Below are 24,827 nucleotides of genomic sequence, written 5' to 3'. Positions count from 1 at the left end.
TTCATGCTACACTACTTGTCTTGGCTGATTTTTATATTTATTCCTCTGCTGCTCAAAACCTGCCATGAATGGGATTAGTGCTATGCATCCAAGGCACTAAAATTTAATTGGCACTATTATCAATACGTTGATAATAAATATTGGTATTGATAACTGTTGAAATAAACAGTTCAATTAAAACATGACTCAGTTGGTTAAGAATGAATGCAGTGTCAATCATCACTATGTTTTCTTGGTGTGGGATTTTGGAATTGCGCGTTTGTGTAGTTACCTCGCGTTAGTGTTTTAATGGACATGCACAAACTGCGGATTAATGCGGGGTGCTTTGTTAACAAAGTCAAGGACCTTTGCGCCAAAGCTGTTAATGGCGCACTCCTGTCTCATCAAAGTGAAATACAAATGATTGAAGTGTGAAAAATGTTTATAATGGAATAGCTTGCTCGACATTTTTTTGCACATTATTCACTAGAGCCTTCGCCATCTTTCACAAGCATAAAATATTCGGTAACAATTTACGAGTAACAAAACTCACTTGACTCGCAAGTTTTTGCTGTTTCTTGCGGATGACACAAACTCACAGATTAACAGTGTCATGGAAACATAGTAGTATATTGCATGCATGGTCTTAAGACAATTAACCCTCCCTCACCCATGTACTCTTTACATAACTGTCTTAATACACAGGCTCCTCATTTAATTTCTAGAGATATTTTGGAACCAGCTGTAACTCCAGAAGTGTCAGATGACACTCCGATATTTCCTCCTATGGCGGAGAGTCACCCTGAAATTCCAGAAACTCACGAGTTACGGCGCTCATCAGAAGCTACTCATCGGGAAGGTATGTGCATTTGCATTAGAGATTTCGCTTTGCAACTGTACATGAAGTGCTTCCCACCATTCTATGTCTCTATGTTTCTGCTAGATTTATAATTGGACTACAATTTCTTTTTGAATTTATCTTATTTTCATTTTTTAATCTTTAACTTGAAATTTAATGAAAATTCCGTAATTTCAAATGGTGCTAGAATCCGCTGTTGCACCGTTTTGGTGTGACCACTTGCTCTGACACAGTATCAGATCTGGTTGCAGGTGCTGTTGGTTCTGGAACCGAAGGCTCACCAATGAGCAAGAGGTCAAACAGAAGTATCAGCCCATACAGAGCTTCTGACAGCGAAGATGAATCAGCTGATCCAAAGCAGCAGGCAGTTGCAGCCGATGTGCATGAAGTGCATGCAGAGCCAGAGGTTGAGGGTGAGTATTGGCTGTACTTTGATAATGTTCAAATGTGACAGCTGTTTTATTCATGAAGTCTAGAGCTTGTAATCTGTATAAAACGGTGTGAGCTAGGATTCATTTATAATTATATGGTTGCATAGAGTGATAGAGTGTCATTGATAATTATAGACTGCTAGAGTGCATAAGATAGCATAATTAAGAGTGGTAATAAATTTAATTACCGAAAAAATATAAAAGCAGTCAGACTTGCACAACATTTTTATAACAAGTTAATATTCAGGACAACATCCTTGATCTAGCGTTTAGCCAAGTGTGCCAAAATGCCAGGAAGCTAATTGAATAATAATAACAAAGTTGAGTTATAGGATTTGGTAGAATTAGCAACAACAGTTTAAAACACAAGCGTATAATATGCATGGTTCATGAAGACTAGCTAATTCAGTCATATCCTGTTTTAGGTGTTCTTTTCTTAGGGTGGGAGCGGATTAATGTAAGTTAGTTGCTTTGTACAGGAAAAAAATTCATTTAAATATGAGTGAATTGACAAAGTTAAATGAGCTCGGTCTCGAAACTTGCTAAGGTCGTATCTCAAGGTATTACTGTTGATGTCAATCTGAATGATTGCGGGTATTTTTTAGATTCTCACAGATGATAAAATATAAGTAAGCATTATTCTCATAGGTGATAGCAATGTCTGAACACAATCACTATGGATGCTTGTAGAAATCATGGAACAAGGAGAAAAGGCAGACACTTTTCAGGTATATTACCTTGTATGCGTACACTTTCATTTTCACTTTCATTTGTTATCCACGTTCCTGGGAACCCCTTGGTTCTGATTTTGACATGTAATCTCTTCTCCATTTGTGCTAACCGTTATATAGCTGTGAACTCTAAATGCGTGGCAAAGAGGCAGCTGATGTTTTTGATGCTTTTGACAAAGGAGGCTGAGCAGAGTCTGGATGAGAGAAATGCTAGTCAGACTGAAGAGCCGGAGTCCAGTTCAACGTCGAATGAAGAGGTAGAGGACCCATTGGACAAATCAGAAGATACAGAATTAGGTGTGACGCAATCTCAGAACGACTCGGTTAAGCTTCCTGAAGAAACTTTGAGCGATTGTGCACAAACAACAAAAGAAGACAGTGTTTCCAATCAATCGGTGGAGGATGTGACTGAAGCTTCCGCGTGTGCTGAGAGTTTGGAAGATTCCGATCATCCAGAGCTGGCGCAGGAATATACAGAGGTTTCTGAAACGGTGAAAGATTCATCTGTAGAAGCTGGTGCAAACTCAAATGATGATGCTGAGGCTGACACTCAGGTAGTCATAGCCTTATAGGATATAAATACTCGCTAATATACATGTATTTGAAGAGTAACTTTAGCGCTTGAAGTTTTATGATATTCTGGAAGGCAGAAATCAAGTCACTGAAGAGGTTACCTAATTTAAGTCGGAACTGCTTGTTTTTTTGACTTCAGAATTAGCAAAAGCATGAGTCCAAAGGCTATGTATTAAGCGGTCGACACAAAAACAGCTGTATATGAACTCATAGTAGTCTCAACGTAAAAAATGAGGTCTGTGCATTTGTGATGCAGATCTCATATGCTCATATACTCATTGTACTCGTTGTACTCTGTGTACTCGTTGTACTCGGTGCACTCGGTGTACTCGGTGCACTCTGTGTACTCGGTGCACTCTGTGTACTCGGTGCACTCTGTGTACTCGGTGCACTCTTTGTACTCGGTGCACTCGTTGTACTCGGTGTACTCATTGTACTCGGTGTACTCTGTGTACTCGTTGTACTCATTGTACTCGGTGTACTCTGTGTACTCGGTGTAGTCGTTGTACTCTGTGTACTCGGTGCACTCTGTGTACTCGGTGCACTCGTTGTACTCGGTGCACTCGTTGTACTCGGTGTACTCGTTGTACTCGGTGTACTCTGTGTACTCGTTGTACTCGGTGTAGTCGGTGCACTCTGTGTACTCGGTGCACTCTGTGTACTCGGTGCACTCGTTGTACTCGGTGCACTCGTTGTACTCGGTGCACTCTGTGTACTCGGTGCACTCTGTGTACTCGGTGCACTCGTTGTACTCGGTGCACTCTGTGTACTCGGTGCACTCTGTGTACTCGGTGCACTCTGTGTACTCGGTGCACTCTGTGTACTCGGTGCACTCTGTGTACTCGGTGCACTCTGTGTACTCGGTGCACTCTGTGTACTCGGTGCACTCTGTGTACTCGGTGCACTCGTTGTACTCGGTGCACTCGTTGTACTCGGTGCACTCTGTGTACTCGGTGCACTCTGTGTACTCGGTGCACTCGTTGTACTCGGTGTACTCGTTGTACTCGGTGTACTCATTGTACTCGTTGTACTCGGTGTAGTCGTTGTACTCGGTGTACTCAGTGTACTCATTCACTGTGTTTGTTAATTCACGAATACGTGCTGTTTTGCTTTGTTTCGTCACACTAGTTATAAAAAATAGCTGCTTATTGCTGGCATTTTACTATGTAATATTAACTATAACAATCAAACTTTCTATTTTACGATTGGTAAAAATAATTTATTTCTGATTATATTTTACGTTGAAAAAAATAAAAGGCTTTATCAGGTTTCGGAACATGTTATAATATGAATCACGGTGTAGTTATATTTTATTTCAAGGATGGTTATAGGCACTTTATTACTGCACATAATTGTTCAAAAACACAGTTTTTTATGTTATGAGTGCTTATGGGAGGTTTTGTGTAAGTAGCAGTAAAAGCCATCATTGACTGCATGAATGGCAGACCAATGAAGGCAAATCGGAAAGGAGATGGGGGGTAAATTGAAATACGAAGGAGAAACGGAAGAGCTTGAGCCATGTGCCGACTTTTTTGTATATAATATATATACATAAAGAAGTATATATATATAAGGAATGTGTATATAAATATATATATGCATATATTCTCTTTTATATACATGAAGACTGTCATACCTTGTGTGGTAAGTAAATTAGACCTTGTTTATTTCTGATAGGAAACTGAAGGAGATTTGGATGCATCTCCAAAACATGTGTCGTCTATCAGTGTCACTGAGGCTACACCCAGTTCCGTAGCTTTGGAGAGTTCACAGAGCATCCCTAAACCTTTAAAACTTCACACTAGTAAGTTGTTAATTAAGTTGCTTTGAGAGCTCCTATTAGCTTAACAAATCTTTGACAATTCTGTAACTCCAGAATGCTGCCAGACGTGTTTATATTAACGATCCAAGCGACATTACACTGGTACTTGTTAAATCTGTCAGTGCTCAAACCACTTATCCATTTTGGCATTGTATACCCTAGGACACTTATATTTCGCTAGTATTTAGTTTCGTGAGTAGCTCGCAGAGTAAAATTTCGGAGCAACTTAATTTCGCAGCTCTGATGAGTGCGAAAATATAGTGATGTGAAAATAAATGCAGTGGAACAAACATGATTAGATTCCTCAGGTTCAGTTCACCGATAAAAAAAAATTCAATTTGCGACTAATTTGTAATTGTGAACCGCAGGTAGAATGGTGTGGGCAAGGTAGATAATGCAATTTGATCGCTTGCCATTTGTTTCTTGGACTATCAACAGGCCCGTTTTCACTGGGGCTGGCCGGCTGAGCCGCCCCAACTTTTTGGGAATTTTTTACGGTAAATGCAGTCCAACTCGGATAACTCGCCCTCAGATAAAATGTAACATTTCATCTCAAACACAAGGTCAACTCAAATGGATTTGTTTGGTCAGTTCCAACGCAATGATAAATTCCTTCAGATAACTCGACCTCAACATCATTTATTCGAAAAGTGATTTGCCCAACGGCCATGGACGCGGTTTTTATCGCAGTGGAATATCACTGCATTCCAAGCCATAGAGACAAACATCAACTTCTAGTAGTTCTTAGGCATCATTATTATCATCATCAGAGGCAAAATATTTTTGTTAACGACTTTTATAAAGGTTTGCAGAAGATTAAGTTTTATCAAACACCCGCTTGGCCATGTCCCATCGAAAACGTAAAAGCCTCCGAATGAACTTAAAATAAAATCCGCAAAATTGATCTTTGTTAAAACGCTCAAAAGAAAAAGATGTCTTTTTCTGAGCGTTTTAACTGCGGTCATGTTTTGCCTATTTTAATTTAAAAACGTCTCGTCAGTCACATCACTTAAAACAAAACAAATCTCAAAAAAATCACAAGTTATTGAAGAGGTGTCAGTGGTAAATCCAAACCTTTCCAGAGCCATGCTGCTTGTGTAGTACTGCGAGTGTCAGTGCATGTGTCTTATTTTCTTTCAACACACGGTGCTCACTGCATTGATTGATGTCCCCAGCAAACGATAATCTACTAATTCGTGTGCATTGACATCAAATTCCTATCATTATAAATCATTCTTAATAGGAAAATAATCATAATTAATTGCAAAATAATAACGTAATAAATTTTGACAGTCAAATTATTTTGTTGGTTTATATTTTAACGATGCTATATAGTGGTCGTTAAAAACGTTAAAATAAATGTCGTTATAAAATTCCATTCTACAGCATCAATGAACAAAGCTATTTAGTTTCGCTTTTTCGCTCGTTTGTTATGATAGTTTAGTTTCGCACATGAAACTTTCGCGAGAGGATGACACCGCGAAAACGCGAAAGTTAGATGCCGCGAATACATAAGTGTCCTAGGGTAGCTGTCTTTGAAATCAGCTTCTGTGGGCATTGCCTGATAGCATAATACATATGAATCGAATCAATAGCTCCTATAGTACCAGATATCATATGTGTATAATATATGTGCATCAAATCCATAGCTCCTATAGTACCAGATATCATATGTGTATAATACATGTATATGTGCATCAAATTCATAGCTCCTATAGTACCAGATATCATATGTGTATAATATATGTGCATCAAATCCATAGCTCCTATAGTACCAGATATCATATGTGTATATGTAATATATGTGCATCAAATCCATAGCTCCTATAGTACCAGATATCATATGTGTATAATATATGTGCATCAAATCCATAGCTCCTATAGTACCAGACATCATATGTGTATAATATATGTGCATCGAATCAATAGCTCCTATAGTACCAGATATCATATGTGTATATGTAATATATGTGCATCAAATCCATAGCTCCTATAGTACCAGACATCATATGTGTATAATATATGTGCAACAAATCAATAGCTCCTATAGCACCAGATATCATATGTGTATATGTAATATATGTGCATCAAATCCATAGCTCCTATAGTACCAAATATTATATGTGTATATTATAATGTATTGAATCTACATCTTCTCCTTTACCACATGAACTGTGTTGGCAGCATGTATATAAGTGTTGGCAGCATGTATATAAGTGCTGAATTATATTTATAGATTATCAGGAACTGCAGACCAACCTCAGCGAAAGGTTGGAACAGGCGCTGGGAACGAGTGCGCCCTTGCTCAGGGAAATTTTCCTAGACTTTTCTTCTTACCTCACTAAAGCCTTGTTAGGAACCAAGGGACAAGAGCTTCTTAGCAGTGGTAGAGCACCTTGCTTTTCATTTTAGTTTGAGGAGACAATTTGGCACTAGTGGTCATTCTTGTTTTAGATGAGATTGTGGCTCATCTAAAACAAGAATTGTGGCTGGTCATGATCCACATATCACACCATCTCATGCTGTATAAAGCAAAAATAGTATTAACTATTAAGTGCTTTTTCTGTTGTGTCTTTGCCTCATAGAATGAAGTTATGAGATATTCATATCTTAACAGACCTTTGTATCTTTGTTCTTTCATATCGAGTGTGTTCCAGAGTCTGAGCATTATGAAAATGTTTTTGTAATTTTTTTTACAAAACTATATTGGTTTTAGGTATGAATGCAATCAAAATGGGCACGTCGGCAATTTCTCTGGTTATGCTGCTGTGCAGTCAGGAATGGCAGATATCTCTGCAAAAACATGCTGGTCTCGCTTTCATAGAACTTGTAAATGAGGGGTGCCTCCTCTCCCACTCGTCTAGAGACCACATGGTGAAAGTGGCCAACGAGGCCGAGCATATTCTCAACAAACTAAGAGCCGAAGATGCCAACAAGCACGAAGCGTTTCAGGTGCACATAGTCTATAGCATATCCTAGCATGTCCTTCGCAGATAAACATGTCCTCCGCAGGTAAACATGTCCTGATAAGGCTGTTCAGTTGTGCCAAGTCTAAATCTATCTTTTGGGTATGTTTTTATAGATACTGTGCGCACAGGTGGCTTTGGAAACTGTTGAGGAAGAACTCACATGTGATAGGCTGATCACGTCAGCTAGGAGAAGAGATAGCGCAATAGCCAGCAAATTGGTTGATAAAGTGCTCAACATAGTCAATAGCAAGTTTGGACCATGGTCAGACGACTCCACTTCATATAGGTATGTGACATGACATGTTAATATACTATAAACTAGTACATCTGTGTTATCAGATACTGATAGGGATAGTATTCAAATACTCAGTTTTAAACTGTATCCACGACTCCCCTGCTGGCTGCAGATGCATAAGGCTAGCTGTCAAGTTACGTTAAGAGCTCTCAATGATAAAGGCTTTTGAAAATGCTGCTGCACATTAATGATAATCACAGCTGTGTTCACAGTTGTGCTGGATATTTTATAGCAAATTTTGGAAGCTAGATGCTTGGGAGGATGACTCTAGAAGGAGAAGGCGGATGGTTCCTAATCCAGTTGGCAGCAGTCATCCGGAAGCAGCACTCAAGGCAGCTCTCGAGCATGGAGAAAATGAAGATGCCATCAATCAGGTGCTGTTGATGTTTTATCCTCGCTTCATCATCTATTGCTCCTTGTTTGCCATTCCTACTTACCTACAGGCTAGCCTTAGCATGGGGGAACATTGAGCAGTGCTAATTGTGTTACTTAATAATATGTACTTGAAAAGTGTTTGAATAGCATGCACAGCTATACTATATAGACATTGTACCATGAGTAAGGCTCAATGCATTATCTTTAATGATAAGACCTGGAGTACACCTTGAAATCCCAAAAGGCCCATATTGTCAGAGAGAAACACTGGAAGTTGAAATTGTTTTATTGTGAGCTTTGTAATATATCTATGCATCTCATAGGCCCGCAACATTCAATGTTATACAAGCAACATAGGGATTATGTTATACATGCAGCATAGGAATTATGTTATACAAGCAGCATAGGGATTATGTTATACAAGCAGCATAGGGATTATGAAATAGGATTACATAATCCTTATGACAGTTCATCATGCTATCAGGTAAAAAGAATGTGATATTTTTCTTTTCAATATATCTAGTTGTTTAAATTTAAAAATTTCTACATAGGACAACTTTATGACAATATATGCAGGTGTATTAGTAGGTGTTGGAGTTGTCCCGTCTTAACCATCTTAATGGTTGGAAAAAGCTTAAATTTCTGAGTGGTTAATATCGAAGAGATGAATTCAGGCTTGAGTTTAACTCACTAATTTTGTTCATATAATGAATAATAATTTGCTTGGTAGTGATTTGCTCACGATTTCTCATTCTTTTTATCATTTCAGTGAAACAGACTTCATTACATCGTAGCATGCTCAAGTAGTACTTTCTTTTGCTATCAATGCTTTTAGAAGTACTGAATTGATTGCACGCATTTATTTATCTACTTATATACATATATATCCATACATACATACACACATACATCATACGCACACAGACGCGCGCGCACACACACACACTCACAACACATAAACACATATACAGACACATACATTTACATACGGTCATACTTCAACTTACGAGTTTAATGCGTTCCGGGACTGAGCTCATATGTCAATATTCTCGTATCTCAATTTCATACTAAACTATGAAAAAACACTTAAAAACAGGATAACAGGATATTACAATGAAAAAATGTGTTTTAATTGTTGTAATGTACGACCCACCTAATTAAGAAATACTTATTTAGTGGTTATGATCTGCAATGAAATGTAAGATTACTATGTACAGTACTGTATGGAGTTCTTACCGATGTAGTGGTTAACAGCAGTGTCAGAGAGACTGGACAGCAACGTGTTTGGTACACTGGACTTGTGACTTTTGTAGCACTACGTAACAACATAAACTTTGAATCTAACTTAAATGAATTAGCTTAATAAACACGCACTTGAAGCCAACTTATAATCTTTTGCTAAACTTCACTCAAATTGTGTCTTGGTTTTAATTTTTTATTATCCTTTTTGTCTCGCTTTCTTAAACCTTTTTCAAACGCGTTCCCCGGAAAAACTGAGCGAACGTTCTTGAAATCAGCTTCTTGCAGACCGCCATTTAGTAGTGATTGAAAACGGCGCATGTGCTCGTATCTAACAGTTTTTTCATACCTCAGGGCAGAAACTTGCTCAAAATTTTGCTTGTATCTGAGGTCACTTGCGTGTCGAGGTATGACTGTACACGCATGTGTATGTATGAATAGGTATATTTATATATACACATGGTCTAAGTTTTTGTTGGACCGCCATCTGTAGGCCCGTATTCCCTGGGGTGGCTGACCGGCTGAGCCGTCCCAACTTTTTAGGAACTTTCCGCGGCTAAGTACAGTCAAACTCGGATAACTCGCCCTCGGATAAAATGTAACATTTCATTTCAAACACAAGGTTAACTCGAACGGATTTGTTTGGTTCGTTCCCACGCAATGATAAATTGCTTCAGATAACTCGACCTAAACGTCCATTATTCGAAAAGTTATTTGCCCAACAGCTATGGAGAGGGTTTTTATCGCTGTAGAATATCGCTTTATTTGAAGCCATAGAGACAAGCATCAACTTTTAGTAGTTCTTAGCCGTCATTATTATCATCATCAGTGGCAAAATATTCTTGTTAACAACCTTTATAAAGGTTTGCAAAATATCAAGTTTTACCAAACATCCGCTTGGCCATGTCCCATCGAAGGCGTGGAAGTCTCCGTATGAACTTAAAATAAAATCGGCAAAATTGATCTTTGTTAAAACGCTCAAAAGAAAAAGATGTCTTTTTTCTGAGCGTTTTAACTGCGGTCAAGTTTTGCCTATTTTAATTATAAACGTCTTGTCAGTCACATCACCTAAAACAAAACAAATCTCAAAAAATAGAAAAATGTTGATACTTTCCGATAAAATTTTGTAAAACTTCACACGAGTGGCCCAGTTAAGGCCCTACATAAGAAAAACCTGTTGGGGGCTTACAGCGCCCCCTCAACACCCCCAGGTGTTCATAACTTGTCGCTTAACATTAGCCGCTCCAACATTAGCCGCCTTAACATTAGCCGCCTCAACATTAGTCACCCCAACTTGCAACCAGTGAACACCGGCATCCGGTGAATATGTATACATGTATATGTATATATATATTATACTGTATACACTCAGGCCATCTGTATGTTCAGTTATAGTGATGAAGTTATAGTGATGAAGTTATAGGAATTGAAAAACCTCTTTGCACTGACATTGAACTCTAAAACACCGGTTCCGCAGACAGGTGTGCTTATCCACTACACCACACGGCCTACATTAGATCCTATGGAACAACTTTAGCACGCTTGAATAATTATAGCACTCTTGAAGATCATGATTGCGTGAGAGATCAAAACAGAAGTACAATTATTCTATTAGACTAGAAGTACAATTATTCTAAGCTGTAGCAAGCTAGCTGTGTGTCTTAGTGGTAGTGTTCTTGGCTTCACATCCATGCATCCACAGAATGTATGGGTTCGATTACTGTGAGGTGCAATTGTTTTTACTTAACTTTCCAGCCTGAAGGATAGACTCTTATTTTAGCAAAGATTTAGACTAGCTTAAGTTACTCAAACTCATAGGGTAAAGAAACCTAGCCAATTGCAACTACATTAGATTCCACTGTTTATAAGCTGTTTCAGTTCTTGAACGAATGTGTAGCATGTAGCATCTGTTGTAATTAGTGATGTCATTAAGATTTTCTAAATCCAATTAAACATGGACTAAAACTACTTGTTCTATAAGATCATTCACTCACCGTGATCGGAATAATATAGAATCCAACTTTTATAACTACTTACTAAACATTTTAGGATCTAGACCGATTTTGCCTGGAACCATCAAAGACACCTTCAATCTTTGATATTCCCAGCCGAAGTGTTTCTCATCTTCTCTATATAGTCTCACTTTTATGTTCAGATAGTCTCATTATGGCTGTTAGCGGTTAGAGAGCAGATAGTCTCACGATAGCGGCACTCTATTCTTTCAGTATAACCATTTTTACTCCTGAATTATTCATTATACATTATACTGTGAACATTGTAGGAACTACATTGTATATAGGATTTGTGAATAATTTATAATTTTGTACCTTAGGCACGAGAGGAGTTCCACGCAGAACTCAAACTGAAAAGACAACGATCAGAGACTGATATTTCTATTGATGATGAAAGTGACAACGCTAACCCTGATTTCGATGTCATCGGTAAGTCTTTTACATACAACAAAAATGTATATTATAATATAAATCTTATCGCGTATTACATTTTTAATGTAGGCATTATTATACATAGTTTAATATACATTAGTATATTATACATCTTAACATAGAATTTATATCATGGCATAGGAATTATTTAATATCAACTAAATTCTGATTAGTTGCAATGAATTGTCTTGAAATATTGTTGCCCTGGGCAGATTTTTATTAAGTTTAATTTATCATATATTTTGTAGGTTATCATCTTAATAGGTTCAACAGCCTGTTCACATTGTTTTATAACAGCTGTTTCTTTACCTAATGTTGCACGTTGTTACATCGTATGTCCTGGTTTTTATGTAGCGCATGCATTATATTGCAGGCCCTGTGGCATTGACGACCAAGTGCCATTTAGTATCCTACGGGCTTGCTGTAGCGGGTACCCTTTCCATCACCAAGCATGAAGTATTCTTTGAGTGGGATGAGGAGGATGAACAGAATAAGAAGATTGGTGACAAGGTAAGACAAATCAAGTTTGTCAGTGCTCCCAAACAAGCCATACTTAAACCATAACTGTCACGAACAACTTTTATTGTATTTACTAGGTAAATCAGACACGCTGATTCCGATTTTGTACTCAAAATAAAGATTAGTCCACTAACCTTCAAAGTCATTTAGGCTTTTTTAAAGCGTTTCAATATCCGTTTCGAAAACAACACAATCGGCATTACAAGCTCCGCCCATAAATATGTGACGAAACCTAGCTTTTTCAGAAACGGAAGTTAGGAAAGTTTAGTCTGATTTAGAATAATAGAGATGGGTGTCTTAAAACCCATTATTATCTAAATCCAGCCTGTAAAATAATTTCAGTTTTTTATGAAAGGGATATAAACTATTTAAAATTGCTCGCAGCTTGTTACATGACGTTTAAATGGGCTGGACGCCGAGAAAAATGAGCTCAAAAAGCGCGGTTTCAGCACGAGCTAGCGTTGTTATCGCGCTTTTTAAATATGCAATGCTAAATAGCTTATCTACCTTTCAGAAAAGACTGATATTATTTTTAAAGCTGGATTTAGATATTAATAGATTTTAAAACACCCATCTCTATTATTCTAAATCGGTCTAAACATCTCTACGTAACTTCTGTTCCTAAAAAGCTAGGTTACGTCAAGTATTTATGGGCGGAGCTTGTTATGCCAATCGTGTTGTTTTCGAGACCGATATTAAAACGCTATAAAAAATCCTTTATTACTCTGAAAGTTAGTGGCCTAATCTTTATTTTGATTACAAAATCGGAATCAGCATGTCTGATTTACCTAGTAAATACAATAAAAGTTGTTCGTGGCAGTTATGGTTTAATGTCAGCTGTGATTCTTTCAGAATGGCCAATGATCTTGATACGAAAGTAGACAGTGTTTGTCAGTTCATTGGGCTAGCAAGGTATCCGCTATAAACTCTGCTCTTTCACTACTCTTTTCAATCACTGAACCATTTGCTATGTCTTTAAATTCATTTTAATTAATTCTTGACTGATGTTCATTCAGTATTATACTGCAAAAGCTTTGTTTTTGCCTCGAGTTTTAATCCACAGTCTTTTGAAATCAAGGGAAAGTTCTGCATAAGAATCACTACATTTGAACTACAGAAGCCACGCTTAATTTTTTGTAGTTAAGTAAAATTAGTTGCAGACGACAAATATTATCGATTTCGCCGTTCGACTAGACGGCCTCATTTCTGATAACTATATTTCTTAATATAGAAATATAGTTACCAGAAATGAGACCCCGTGTTGAAGAGTTTCACAAGTAAGAGCTGCAAAAATATGTCTAGACAATTTTGTACCGGTGTTCCTCACACAAGGGTGCTAACTGACAAAATATAATATATAAATACAATAATAAGTACAATAATTATAAGTGTAGTATATATATATATAATATAGTGTGGTAAAGTTGTTGGTTGTCAATGAGTAAATTTTGTAAGCATATCTCATTATTAGTAATTATTGTAACACATACACCAGTTATTGTTGCTCCGATAGATATACATGTATATTGTTCGTTTGGATATATATTTCCCCCTCTCAGTGGAGTGTAACACGTACAGCTCCTAGATATAAGTTAAATGCTATTAAAGCTTTATGAATGTAATTAAGCTTGTTGGAGACTGCTGGATCATACTTCGTTAGGGATAATTAGACCACCTTGTAAAGCCAACTATTTTCATGAGCTTAATTTGGCAGCCAGCATTAGTAAGGCTTAATTCGACAAAAGGCATAAGTGAGAGCAATTGTAGAAATGTCACATTCATTATCATAGTGGTGCGACAGGTCTCGACGGGTCTAGATCATTTATTCCAGTCATGGCCTTTCTTCCTGAGACCTTCCCATTTCGTGTCTCGAATCATCGGTTATTCTCCTCAGCAATATATGCATAAAATATACATTAAAACTTCAAGCCTAATCTTGTATTTACAAGAAGGTCCCCTGATCCTGGACAGTGTTAACAGTGTTAACAGTATAGCAGTTAACAGTAGTTTCACTGTGTACAGAAGTATCCAACCACAGTGAAAGTACTGAAAATAGCACAAGTCCTTTTTAACTGAGTATCGTATTGAAGCTCCAAGCTTTCAAAACTCAATAAAATAATTATAAATCAAGTAAATAGTTTTGTTTTCATACTCTTTGAAACAAACGATGTTTTAGAGGTAACTGACGAAGCAATGATTGCAGTACGCCGAGTCTCATAGATGTTCATAGTTTTATTGTGAAGCTCTTGGTGCTGAGGAGAGGAAGCTTTTTAGCTTTGTATATTTCTGATTTTTTGTTTTAAAGAGATCAGAAACAAGGTGTCCAGGGTGTCATTAGCAACTAATGTTCTGTCAGCTATTTTCATTTCTCATTCATTAAGAAATGCCCTCGTTTGATATTTTGATGATATCTGAAGAATTAATAGGCCAATCGACTGAAACTCCGGAATTAGCCTCAAAACCTATTAAGCACAAAGCACTAGGAGTTTTGTAATCCTACATAAACTGACGTGTGGAAAAACAAAGCGAAACTACCCAGCAGAGTTTACTCCGCTGTTGGATCAGTGGAAAAGCAACTCCCCAAATGATCCCAGGCCTAGGCTTCCAAGTGTTAACCGAGTTCAAGAGTTTAACAAGATGTTTATCTGTTGTTTTATTACGAATCCTCACAAGTGTAAGCATATAATAGCTAAAATTATGCTAACTACATATGTGACCAGACATTGGTGACGAGCTTCTTTAATTCTAGTCCTAAAGTATGAACTAGAAGTGCTGTAGGTAGGCATCACCGTCTTGCTTATACATGTATATGCTACATGATACCTGATGAAGTATGCTCAACTAAAACATGTTTTCCTTAAATAAATACTACAGAAAATAAATTATTTGTATTCTGAATAAAGATTATGGCTAATCAGGAAGTCATGAGATGGGTGCACTACCTATACCTGGACGAAAGACGTATTATTAGCAATTTCTGAAATTTTTTGTTTCAGGAATGCAGGGAATTATTTACTAATACAATAGAAAATGGGGTTGAGTCTAGAAGTAAACTTATGTTGAGGTGTTAGAGTTCGTCCCAACAGTATTTGCTTATCGCCATTCGTCTGATTATAGCCCAGACAGCTCGTGCACTTACTCCCATCGCTTTCTTGTCGAGTCCCTTGAATAGATTAACGCCTGGTTGAAAATAGTGTAGGCACTCGTGTGATTGGAGGCAGGCTGTTAACTGCAGGAGGACACTGTGTATTCTATCCGCGTAATGGTCCTCTTGCCATTCACTGTCAACAAAAGGAAACGGATGTAACCAGATGGCTCTGTCATGTTTCTTTCTTAATATTGACCACATAAACCTTCGTTTTGTATCGCATTTTCTAACAGTTTTGACTAGTTACATAGCATTGAAAACACCTAGGAGAGGTTTCGTGTCTAGATTCTTACAATAAGCCTCGTTATTTTATTTAATACATACATGTATGTGTAAAATGAATTCCAAATCTCAACAGATCGAATTGTCATGGTTTCAGCTAGTGGAGTGTTTCAAAACTAACCTGTCGCAAGGGTGCTTTTCCCCTTCGAACAGTAGGAGGGTCTTTAGGTGGTGGTTAGTGATCGTCGATCCACTCTGAACTTGTAGATGTCTGTCCCTCAGACACTTTAGTATGCTCAGTATTTTTTTACGGTTTGTATCATAACTGTACATCAATCTCTCCTCAGCATCTAAAATTCATCAATCTTGTTGATGGGAATAGCTCAGCTATTGTTTAACACTGTATCAGCGCAGAGACGAGCATCAGAGACGATGGAATCGAATAAGGCTTCTGGTTCTTTAAAAATGAACTTAAACAAATCTTTTGTATATTACATCAGAAAATAGTGCTATTTTTCTATCATTTGTGATCGTTTTTTATGTTTGAGGTAATCTGGTTGTCAGGATGTCTCTAGATTCGAATCGATAAAACTGGGCCGCGGATAAAAAGTTTCAGAAAAAAACATGTGCTATTGCTACATGGCTATTGCATTCAAGTTGAAGCGTTACGCGTCTCTATTCTGTCGGTTCCTTTGCAATTATAGATATCATTATAATTATTATTATTATAGGCATCATAATCGTACTGTTGAGTGGTCTGAGCGTTTTAATCGCGATGAAGTTTTATCGTTTTTATTTTATGTATGATATGATTTTAAGTATTATCGATCCTGGAAAATTGGATTACCTCAAACATCAAAATAATGGCAATGAAAGAAAAGAGCGATTATTTTTGATAAAATATACAAACTTTTGAGCAAGTTCGTCTTTAGGTTGTCGTATTGAAAACACACATGATAAGGACAACTCGCTTAAGCTTACTCTAATGAATTTCATTAACTGTAATATGCAACGCTGCCGTATTAGTTTTATAACTAGAACAAATTATCTTCACTCGTGTAAATGATGACTGCAAACAAGGCAGTAATTGCTATTTAAAATATTTTAATTGCATGCCGTTAATCAGCGAGGAGACCACCTAGCCCTTGTTTGTTTATGGGTTGTAGCCATTAGTCTGAGCCAGTCCTATTCACATTTGTTCCTGTATCATAAATTGCTGTTGCGATCTTATCACTTTTAGGCTGTCGGTGTCTAAGAACGCTGCCTAGTAGTCACCGGGTCTAAGAGTCCTGGTCTAGATCAAAGTGAGGCATAGAGCTATTTTTAGGACTTAGGAATTGTGGCGAGACAACAAAGGCCTGTTTTTAAATTGTTAAGTTAAATTAGAAGAATATAGACGCAGCTGGTATTACCTGTGAACTCGATGAGCCACGCATCTCCCTCCGAAGATGTCTGTTTGTCCTTCATGTAAATACTTTCTCTTGATACGAGGGTTATCCCTTCTACCATAATCTCATTTGCTAGTTCTACACTCGGCCATGCCAGCTGATGTTTGATCACCCAGTTTGCTACAGCTCCCGGCCAAGTGCCTAAAATATATAAATCTCGGTGAATATTGTTTATTCATGGTGTTATCACATTATTTTGAGGAGATGTACCGCTTCATATTTTATAGCTTCATATATATTACCCTTCCATGCGAAAGCAGGTGATACATGCACTTTGTAGGTTTCTTTGATAATGATTATTATATTACCCTTCCATGCGAAAGCAGGTGATACATGCACTTTGTAGGTTTCTTTGATAATGATTATTACATCATTTGCATCTTCAGCTATCCTTACGCCGCTGTATTTGTTTTTCTCCAGTACTTGTGCCACCAAAGCAAAGAACTTCGAACGAATCTTCCTTGCTGATAAATACCCTGTAATTTTTATGAAAGCTATTTAAACCATAACTGTCACGAACAACTTTTATCGTATTTACTAGGTGAATCAGACACGCTGATTCCAATTTTGTACTCAAAATAAAGATTAGTCCACTAACTTTCAGAGTAATGAAGGCTTTTTTACAGCGTTTTAATATCGGTCTTGAAAACAACACGATCGGCATAACAAGCTTCGCCCATAAATACGTGACGTAACCTAGCTTTTTAGTAACAGAAGTTACGTAGGGATGTTTAGACCGATTTAGAATAATAGATATGGGCGTTTTAAAATCCATTAATATCTAAATTCAGTCTTAAAAATAATATCGGTCTTTTCTGAAAGGTAGATGAGCTATTTAACATTGCCTATTTAAAAAAGTGCGATAACAACGCTAGCTTGTGATAAAACCGCGCTTTTTGAGCTCATTTTCCTCGGCGTCCAGCCCATTTAAACGTCATGTAACAAGCTACGAGCAATTTTAAATAGCTTATATACCTTTCATAAAAATCTGAAATTATTTTACAGGCTGGATTTAGATAAAAAATGGGTTTTAAGACACCCATCTCTATTATTCTAAATCGGACTAAACATTCCTAACTTCCGTTCCTGAAAAAGCTAGGTTTCGTCACATATTTATGGGCGGAGCTTGTAATGCCGATTGTGTTGTTTTCGAAACGGATATTGAAACACTTTAAAAAAGCCTAAATGACTTTGAAGGTTAGTGGAGTAATCTTTATTTTACATACAAAATCGGAATTAGCGTGTCTGATTTACCTAGGAACAACGATAAAAGTTGTTCGTGACAGTTATGGTTTAATGTAGCTAAACCTGTGAAATATGTGGACATTTTCAAATTGTGGTATATCAGTAAAGTGCTGGCTTAAGATATGCTTGTGCTTATATCCAATTATTAATATGAAATCACAAAGCATAAAAATGGTTCGCTGCGAGTAGGGTTCGAACCTACGCGGGAAGATCCCATTGGATTTCAAGTCCAACGCCTTAACCACTCGGCCATCGCAGCTAGATGAACAGGGAGGAATTATGTACTTATATATTAGGCTAATCTATTGACAGTTGCTAACCAATAATTTAATTGTCATTAGGGCTTGCGTAGGTTTTGTCTATTTCATAACTATAGAGCGTGGGGTATAACATAATACATAAAAAAATGGCAAGCAGATTTACCGGAGGCAGTTATGAATTCTATCCATAAAGACATGCTTCGTTTTCTCCCGTCAGACAATTTCAATGCTGCACACCCTGGTACACTTCCCTCATCGATGAAGCTGAACACTGCCATGTGATTCAAATAGAGAAGTATACTGAATTCAGTCGGCGAGTCTACAGTTAAACCTGTAAAACAAGTGAATATTTTCAAATTCTGGCACACCGGTGCAGCGCTTATCTTCTCGCTCGTATATTGGCTTTGTTTTATTATATACATTGTGAAATGATGATGAAAGTGCTTGGCACATGAATGCAACAGGCAAGGAAAGCAAGTCTTGTTTCAATGTGTTGTTATGTGCAATCATCAAGCTCGGTCTGACATGTTGTCAGTAGGGCGGACAAACTTAACACCTCTCCTATAACATATTTACAGCATAACTGTCCGACATTGACTGGGATATACCATATCACAACAAATGATGAATGCATGGCACAATATATTGCTGTCAAACATTGCATTCTCTGCTACGAATGCTGGATGTTTGACGTCAGCGTCATTAGCCATGGTAGCCTGAATTGTTGCCGGTCTCATACTGGGTACTATTTGGTATTTAATTGCTGTATAGCAATTAAATGATTTATTATAATTAATTATATAAATAGTTATATTGTAACGGTAGTACGAGCAATTCAGTGACTTTCCAAGGGATATGTTCAGAGTGGTCTTTCTGCAAGTTGTGGCTATTGTTTATTTATAAAACGATTTTCACTAAAAAGTATTTAATTAACTTATTGGCATTATTACTACCACAGTAGCATCTACCTTCTGCTTTGGTCTACCTTTGTCATCAACTTCACTATCTAGCTCTAAATGTAATGTACATTAGTATCTACACCGACATATCTATCTTCACATTTACCGCTAGACATCTACACCGATATATCTACCTTCACATATTATACCTCTACACATCTGCACTGATATATCTACTTTCACATTTACCTCTACACATCTACACTGATATATCTACTTTCACATTTACCTCTACACATCTATACTGATATATCTACTTTCACATTTACTTCTACACATATACACTGATATATCTACTTTCACATTTACCTCTACACATTTATACTGATATATCTACTTTCACATTTACCTCTACACATCTACACTGATATATCTACTTTCACATTTAGGCCCCCTCTACACATCTACACCGATATATCTACCTTCACATATTATACCTCTACACATCTGCACTGATATATCTACTTTCACATTTACCTCTACACATCTACACTGATATATCTACTTTCACATTTACCTCTACACATTTATACTGATATATCTACTTTCACATTTACCTCTACACATCTACACTGATATATCTACTTTCACATTTACCTCTACACATCTACACCGATATATCTACCTTCACATATTATATACCTCTACACATCTACACTGATATATCTACTTTCACATTTACCTCTACACATCCACACTGATATATCTACTTTCACATTTACCTCAACATCCACCTTGGCTATTATAGTTAATAAGATGTTTAAATACAAATTTGACTTTTGAAATCTTTGAGGCTGAAGGAGAGGGAAAAAACAAGATTATGTAAAAACATAAAGTGTATGTAAAATTTTAATTGACAATGTAGGCTAGTCATCAGTAATAAGTAGTTTTGATAGTTACCTTACTTGTAAAATGTAGGTGGGGCAACGTTTAGCTTCCCCCTATAAGATGAGTGATAAAAGATGCAGCAAACCTTCTACTTACACCAGATGAAATATAGTGTAAGTTAATTAACATTTGTTTATTATTATCATGTTTTGTTTTCAGTTTCTACCATCTTTATTAGTTGCAGTGTTTCGATAAATTTTAGACGTAGCGTGTCAATTTCCAACAAATTTTGAAAAAAATTTGTTAAAATTTTTCTCTCATGTCGAGACAAGCATGGTCAAATATAACGCTGGGTCATACGTTAAAAGATCTGCACATAGAGATGACCACAAGTCGACATTTGACTGTATACGCCTTTAATTGACGTTTGGTAGAATTGCACTTTAGAATGGGTGTCTATCAATGTCGAAACTGAACATTCGTTGCTTTCTTTGACAACTCCAATTTTAAGTATATTTAAATAACACAGTTCTTTTGAAATTCTGGCCAACAGCGAAATTCAAACCAAATGCTGGCCCAGACATGATTTTTCCGTTAAGATCAACACAGACAAATGTAGATTGACATAGCAGACCTACCATCATATCTGTCCCTCGTAGTTTTATTTAGTGTGCATGAGAACCTTGGCTCTTCAATCTCTACTTGCCGCAGAATGTTCTGGAGTATTATGCCTACTTCTTCTACACTCTGTTGTACAGCCATCTTATTCGGCATCACTTTCTCGTGCCAATAGTTGTTTAACTGCATTAGTGTCATGATGCTTCAGAGATCAGGCTGGCTGATCAATGTCAAACATGGGATATGCCATACCAATTCATTCATTCATATCTCATACATTCCTCTTTCCTAATACATATAATTTTCATGCAGTCGAAAAATATTATATGCTTTAATTGGTATTAAACGAAAACTTGAGTTGGATTGGTAAGTCTATACTCGGAGAGTTTCCATGTATTACCTACCACAAGAATAGTATTTTTACATAAGGTAGGCAGCATGACAGGACTTGGTAAGCCTTCTGTATCCAGTGCTATTTGAGACGATGGTGTTTTGTTACTTAATTCGTCTGGAATGCTGATTGCCAAAGAAGTTTTGATGAATATAAATATTACTTGTATATCGCTTTATAGCTCTGATAGTTTTGGGCAGGAGAACATTACGGTTATTTGCGGGGTGACTGTTCGTCGGCATGATTGATGTTGTTAGGTAGACTAGGGAGTATGTGATAGTTACATATAAGTTTCCTCTGGGTAATTGACATGAAGGATAAGCTTGCACGTCTTTCCATGAAGTTATACGCGAAAGAATAGTCATTCCCATTACAGCTCATGACATTTACCTTAATGCCTTCTCGGTCCTCACTAACTCAATTACTCACTTACTGTCCTTGATAAATAATAATGTAATGTCTTGTCATATTCCTGAGAGAGCTATAGTTAGCGATAGCTAAAGACGGTACAAACATGTTCAGTCTGTCTATAATGCAGTCTATGAGATAACAACCTGTTTGGGCCAAGTGTGTCATCTTCAAGTACGATTGCTAGATTGTAGGGAAGTATATAATTCACAATGCAGCCCATTTATTCCGAGTAGCTCACAAGCTAGCCAAACTTAGCCAATGAAATTTCCTGTTGATTCATAAAAATGAGCTCATCTTGTTTTGGCTGTAACAAGGTGTGTATTAAAGCTGTTTCTATATGATTCATTATAGGTTTAAACGCAATCAAACCTCGACATGAAAATGTAGGCATTTCTAGTAATTACGTTAAGACGATTGTATGTTGGAGGAAATTTTTAAATAAGACTGTATTTTATTTAATACATCCAAGGGCCCAACAAAAGGAACAATAGTAAAAGTTGGTTTTATTGTTAGAGACAGAAGATACACAAGGTTCAGCACTGAGGTAGTAGAGGGAGTGATATATAGAACACTCGGCATAATATAGCCTGCTTAAACTAGGTATAACTTGAATAATTACCTGAATTGACTTTGTATTCAGTTAGTTTTTAATTTTTTTAATATTTTCTATTTTTGATCCCAAATAAGGTAGTTTCGAGAAATTTCAGACATTGTATGTTAGACACTGGCTTAAGTTCGTATCTACCCTTACTCGTAAATCAAGGTTTGACTCTACATTTGTATCTTTTAGTAATCGTAGGTCAAAGTTGGACTGTACATCCATATTTACCAGTAATCATAGATCGATCTTTGACTGTACATTTGTGTCTACCAGTAAGGGTAGGTCAAGGTTTGACTGTACATCCATATTTACCAGTAATCATAGATCAATCTTTGACTGTACATTTGTGTCTACCAGTGATGATAGGTCAAGGTTTGACTGTACATTTGTGTCTATCAGTAATGATAGGTCAAGGTTTGACTGTACATTTGTATCGCCCAGTGATGGTAGGTCAAGGTTTGAATGTACATTCTAATATGGAAATAGGTGCAACTGCAGTAATGACCACAAGTGTTTCCAGATTTGACACGAGATAAATAACATCATTTCTGAGGAGAATAGTTTATAATGGTTCAAGAATGTTCCAAACAAGCTGTAGCACGGATCAATTATAAATAAACATTATTGTCGTTAAAGCTATGTAGCTATTAAAGTACATAGTCAACTATTCAATCAGCTTACTGATAAACTTTGTTATTAGCAGCTCCTATAATCACTCCTTTGTCTTTTATCACAAGCTTTTGTAAAACGTTGTTTAAGATGATTAATATTCTTAGTGAAAATATATCTCTCTGAGTTAATGCAGTTGTGAGTGAGCTGCGGACGTAGAATGTTATCTACGTCCTGCATTACAATATTGCAAGTGAAATCGTATCACGTTTGCCATCGTTTGAAAGTTATCAAACGATGGCAAAGGTGTCCTAGAAATATAACATAGTTTCACTCTTTCAAATATTGACGGTCTGTGCTTATATGAAATATTTCTAGGCAGCAGTAAAAGTGTGTAATTGGCAATGTTAAAGACAAAATAAGGGATGCAGTTTTAAAGGTTGTAAAATTGTTTTATCACACCTTTAAAGTGAGAATTTTCAGAAAAGCCATTTTCATAAATGTTTGAAAATGGTAAAAATATTTGGTAATTGTTAAGCGATTGGCCTTGATGATAAGCATTCTCTTGATGATCTATATTGTATTGTAAGTTTGACATTCCCCTCACCATACAATATAGAATGACCAAAAGAAAACTTGGTAGAGCTATTTTATTTTCTGCTAACCGATTTTATTAAAGATCAATTCAACTTTTTGGTTAAAGAAGAAATCTACATACCATAGTCCATATCATCTGTTGTCAACTGTCTCAAAAACTGCCTGTTTTTTACCCATTCTATTAGCTTGGTTTTAGTCCTTCCGGTAAGAATATTACCATTATTTACTTGTCTCGACTTCATGTATTTATTAGCAATTTGATTTAATGCACTGGCAGAAAATTATTATTATTAAAATAATAGCGCATATAACATAGTAATATATCTATTTAATTAAACAGCTGCACGAATACACTTTAAAGACTAACTAATAGCTGAACTTGCGTAGTACCTGGTAGACCGAGGAAGAATTGTGTGCATAAGCGGTGTAAGGGTTTTCTGTTGTCTGACAGCACTCCATTGCAGCGTTTGTACTCCCATCGCTGCTGTGGTGCGACGGAGACGGCGTATCATACACCGGCAGCGGTGCCGCGTGCCCTTCCACAAGTAGACCTGAAATATGTAAACACTGGTGGGTTAGATGGTAATTTTCTAGTCGAAAAGATGGCTTCAAAGTAACACTCATCTATAACTATCCAATTGTTTACACGAGCAATTAGAATCTGTTTATCAACTGCTCATGAAAAATGATTATCCCTGTCTCAGCCTTAACTCAGCCTTAACTCAGCGTATGGTAATTATGAGGCGCAATACTCTATAACTTTTCAAGGCTCCAGGTTAATTTTATTGGTCTTAGCTGGCGAACAATTGCTGTGCCGTTGTCCGAGTTATCTACCTGTGTCTATAATAGGAGTCCGAACAGAGGCGTAGCTGTAAGAGTTATGGTACATGCAGTTCATTGGCTCCACCGACAGCAAGTTAGGCACTTTAGTCAGACTCTCGTATGCTGTTGGTCTCACATCCTCATCCAGCATTCTTTATAAATTCTCAAAAGCTTTTATCGGATTTTCATATGAAGTCGGCTTCCTTTTCACTCTTCGATTTCCCTCTTATCAATAAATGAGACAAGAACGTATCTTATAAACGGGTCTTACATGGTCGGTGCGACCTTTACTGTTGAAATGTTTGATGAGTTTGTGTAGGCTGTCCTTTCTTGCTGCATAGATGCCGGTATTTAGAGAAAAGCATCGTATCTTTAGCAATATTTATTTATTCATAATGTTGGTGAGAATTGCCAGGAGCTTTCAAACTAGGC

The 24,827-nt window shown here is 36.9% G+C and overlaps 2 protein-coding genes and 1 non-coding gene across 3 annotated transcripts in view; 1 reads left to right on the top strand and 2 right to left on the bottom strand.

Moving 5' to 3' along the window:
• LOC137406527 (lipopolysaccharide-responsive and beige-like anchor protein) overlaps positions 1–24,827 on the top strand; it is a 102,537-nt gene that overhangs the window by 47,084 nt on the left and 30,626 nt on the right. Inside the window, exons 26-36 of the mRNA XM_068093116.1 lie at positions 705–838; positions 1,090–1,251; positions 1,960–1,997; positions 2,180–2,554; positions 4,251–4,377; positions 6,632–6,781; positions 7,112–7,347; positions 7,478–7,650; positions 7,892–8,033; positions 11,606–11,714; positions 12,091–12,227. Of these exons, the coding sequence (XP_067949217.1) occupies positions 705–838; positions 1,090–1,251; positions 1,960–1,997; positions 2,180–2,554; positions 4,251–4,377; positions 6,632–6,781; positions 7,112–7,347; positions 7,478–7,650; positions 7,892–8,033; positions 11,606–11,714; positions 12,091–12,227 (1,783 nt within the window). The remainder of the gene's footprint in view (positions 1–704; positions 839–1,089; positions 1,252–1,959; positions 1,998–2,179; positions 2,555–4,250; positions 4,378–6,631; positions 6,782–7,111; positions 7,348–7,477; positions 7,651–7,891; positions 8,034–11,605; positions 11,715–12,090; positions 12,228–24,827) is intronic.
• Positions 14,955–24,529, bottom strand: LOC137406528 (protein mab-21-like 2). Its single transcript, XM_068093117.1, has 8 exons — positions 24,408–24,529; positions 23,964–24,124; positions 20,985–21,147; positions 18,723–18,890; positions 17,363–17,530; positions 17,019–17,195; positions 15,788–15,956; positions 14,955–15,517 (listed from the first exon to the last, which is right to left on the bottom strand). The coding sequence occupies exons 1-8, from the start codon at positions 24,469–24,471 to the stop codon at positions 15,304–15,306; spliced, it is 1,284 nt and encodes a 427-aa protein (XP_067949218.1). The 5' UTR covers positions 24,472–24,529; the 3' UTR covers positions 14,955–15,303.
• Positions 18,477–18,558, bottom strand: Trnas-uga (transfer RNA serine (anticodon UGA)). The gene has a single exon. It is a non-coding gene; the product is annotated as a tRNA-Ser (tRNA).

This window comes from Watersipora subatra, chromosome 10 (genome assembly GCF_963576615.1).
Source record: "Watersipora subatra chromosome 10, tzWatSuba1.1, whole genome shotgun sequence".
Lineage (NCBI taxonomy): Eukaryota > Metazoa > Bryozoa > Gymnolaemata > Cheilostomatida > Watersiporidae > Watersipora > Watersipora subatra.
Note: the sequence above shows the minus strand (reverse complement) of the source record. Positions and strands in the feature narration are given on the sequence as shown.